The sequence below is a fragment of the Alligator sinensis genome, unplaced genomic scaffold (assembly GCF_000455745.1).
Source record: "Alligator sinensis unplaced genomic scaffold, ASM45574v1 scaffold347_1, whole genome shotgun sequence".
Classification (NCBI taxonomy): domain Eukaryota; kingdom Metazoa; phylum Chordata; order Crocodylia; family Alligatoridae; genus Alligator; species Alligator sinensis.
Genome location: NW_005841922.1, coordinates 3,666,423 through 3,669,338, shown reverse-complemented (window position 1 = coordinate 3,669,338; position 2,916 = coordinate 3,666,423). Strand labels below are relative to the sequence as shown.

Sequence of the window (2,916 nt, the reverse complement as noted above, 5' to 3'; positions counted from 1 at the left end):
GAATTGCCTTTTGTTAGACAGCCAGTGGGCTTGTGTTTATATTCTGATTAAGAACTGGAGGACTAGGCTGTAGCTATGGAGGATATGTGGAGGCAGCAGAGAGGTGCTTGGTAGGCACTCAGTAGTAGGCAGCCTAACCTGGGGTCGGAGACCTAGAGGGCTTTGGCTGGTGTGCCGTATTATTAGGCTAAGGCTGGGAGGGCCAGGGTCAAACAGCCTAGCAGGGCTGGCCTTATTGGTGGGCAATGTGGGTGGCTGCTAGGGGGTGCCACAGTCACTCACTTTCCTGGAGAAAGTTCTGTAATGTTTATTACTCACCTGTGAGTGAGGCTTGTTAAGAAAAAATACATATAATTTTATATTAATTTGCAAGCACTCTGCCTGGGCCAAATTTGTCCAATGGGTGTTTTGCTATTGATATTACTAGGCTCACAATCCCACCCCAGGTTTTCAAAACTGTCATTAGAGCTGCAGTAGAAATGCAGATACTGTCAATGTTTGGACTTGCCTTCAAAAAAACTTTAACAGACTTGCTAATAAAACCAACTTTTTTGGCTAACCAGTCTAGTCTATGCTGAATCCAAGGCAAAGATGAGCAATATGATTTCCTGCTTCTTGCACCACAAAGAAACATGTATATAAGTAGTGGAATTGGGGGTGGGTGAGCAGAGCATTTGATTACTATTTCAAAGGAGGCCCTAAAACAACAGCAGCTGGGGAGCCTATGCTGCATGTGCAGAGACTGCCATTGTAGCAGCAGTCTATATATGGGAAGCACCTGGGGTAAGGTGTGACTCTCTAGTGCTCAGCACCTCCCTCCCTGCTCTCTAGCATTTCTGCCTAGGGTGCAAAAATTGCTAGTGACATCTCTGGTGCATATTTACATATTGAAAAGAGGTGCCAAATTTGCATACTTTGCCCACAAATTGTTCAACAAGCTTGGCTATGCTTTTCAGCAGTTGTTTTTCTAGGAAGTCAGTAGGAACAGCAAATTTCTTTCTGCTGGAAACTGCCAATTCAAGTAATCCTGCCAAGCTGATTATATTTCAACAGAGTTTCCTTTTAAATACGATAAAAACATCAGTATTTCAAACATGATCATTTGTGGCCTGCACAAAAGTATGGGGAAAAAAACACCAAACAAACTACGCATTTCTTTCAGCTGTGAAATCAAACAGATTTCAAAACAATCAAACACTAATCTTCTACCATATAGGGCAGGAACCCATAAAATAAATGCAGGGATTACTTGCTGAACTAAAAAGAGCCTAAATATTCATTTTTAAAAAATGGGTAAGATCTTGATTCTTGGTTGTCTTTGTCCTTGATCACTCTCAGTCTGAAAGAAAAATAAAAAACATCCCACATCTGACAGCTTTGAGCTACTCTTCTTTGCAGCACACATCCTGACAAGCTTTGACCAGACCTGATGCTTCAGCATATCGGCCCCTAGTGGTGTAGGGATACCAGTCAAATAAAACAGGTTTGCTCGGCAGCTGCAGAGCAGGTAGATGCAACAGAGCGCACGTGTGGAAGTGGGCATCCTTCCCATGCAGGGACCTTCAGGAAAGTTAAGGTGAATCAAGTGAAGTAATAAAGACAATGCACATAACTTAAAGCAGGTTAAAGTGCCCTGGCCATCTAAGGCCACTTTACACCTAAATGCAATGTGCTTTTTTTGTTTTGTTTTTTTAAGGAAGATTTTTTGTGTTCCAAGTCAAGTCGTCCAAATCAAGTTCAAATCCCTGAGACAGTCAAGAACCGTAAGTGCCCCCAGTTACCAGCAAACATCTTCCACCCCCACATGGGGCTTCAAATGCTTCCAAATCCTCTGGCAGGCATCCTATGTGCAGGCCCGAGCCCGGAGATCAGGGTTCGGATGCCCCCGAGTTTTGCTCGCCCTCAGCTGTGTGGCTGCAGGAGCAGGCTAGGGAGCAGTCTCCCATTTCCATAAAGTAGGTGTAAAGCCAAGATCTTCCCACTGGAAATGAATGCGGGAAGTTAACTATACATTACCTCTGTGGGTAATGCCCTGTGCCAGAAAAGTGGTTATCCCCAGCGACAAGGAAAACCGCCTTACTGATCACGGTGTTACCTCTTCCAGGTGAGTTGTTTTTTTGTTGTTTTTTTTAATTTTCTGTATTCCCAGCCAAATTAGCTCAAACAAATTCCAAATCCATGACAGGCAAGAACCATAACTGGCCTTACTACTGGCAAACATCCTCCACCCCAGCTGGGGCTTCAGGTGTTTCCAAAACCTTTGGCGGGCATCCTATGTGCAGGCCCAGAGGCTTGGGGTTCGGATGTCCCCCAGTTTTCGTATGTTCATAGACGTTAGGGGCGGCGGGGACCTCAGCAGGTCATCGCGTCTGACCCCCTGCCCTGGGCAGGAAAAAGCACTGCAGTCAGACGATGTTGTCCCACCCCAGCTTGCCCCCTTTGCTAGCCCTCCCTCAGCCGTAAGGCCGCAGGGGCGAGCCAGGGAGCAGTCTCCCATTTCCACAAGGCGGGCGTAAAGCCAAGACCTTCGCACTCGAGCAGCTCAGCGGGAGCGGGAGGGGCAGGGCCCGTCCCCTGCCCAGCGCGGCCAGGTCACGGCTGTCCCCTGCCAGGCAAGCGCGGACCAGGCTGGCTCGGGTCGGAGCCCACACGAGGGCAGCGCGCCCCGGGGCCAGGACACGGATGAGAAGCGAGGACGTTTGGTGCTGTGAGTTGGGCGGGGGCGCGCTGTCGGCAAGTTTCCCGGCTTAAGTGCGTAGGCCAGTGCGGAGGTGCGACTGGCGGGCGGGGCGGGGCTGAGCCCACGTGAGCCCGGGGCCGGGGCGGGCCATCGCGGCCATGGCGCTGCAGGGGTTGCGGGTGCTGGAGCTGGCGGGGCTGGCGCCCGCGCCGCTCTGCGGCATGATCCTGGCCGAC

At 49.8% G+C, this 2,916-nt stretch overlaps 1 protein-coding gene and 1 pseudogene across 2 annotated transcripts in view; one reads left to right on the top strand and one right to left on the bottom strand.

Annotated features, from left to right (window-relative positions):
- Positions 1-1,917: 1,917 nt before the first annotated feature.
- On the bottom strand, positions 1,918-2,112 carry LOC112549509 (annotated as a pseudogene).
- Positions 2,113-2,691: 579 nt separating this feature from the next.
- The window catches only part of AMACR (alpha-methylacyl-CoA racemase), a 24,905-nt gene continuing 24,680 nt past the window's right edge, over positions 2,692-2,916 (top strand). The window contains exon 1 of one of the 2 annotated variants that reach the window (XM_025198477.1): positions 2,692-2,707. Coding sequence is in view for 1 of the 2 variants with exons in the window: in XM_025198476.1 (XP_025054261.1) it covers positions 2,839-2,916 (78 nt within the window). In the remaining variant the exon portion in view is untranslated. Of the gene's footprint in view, positions 2,708-2,771 lie in introns of those variants that run through there. The other variant, XM_025198476.1, reaches the window with a different exon arrangement.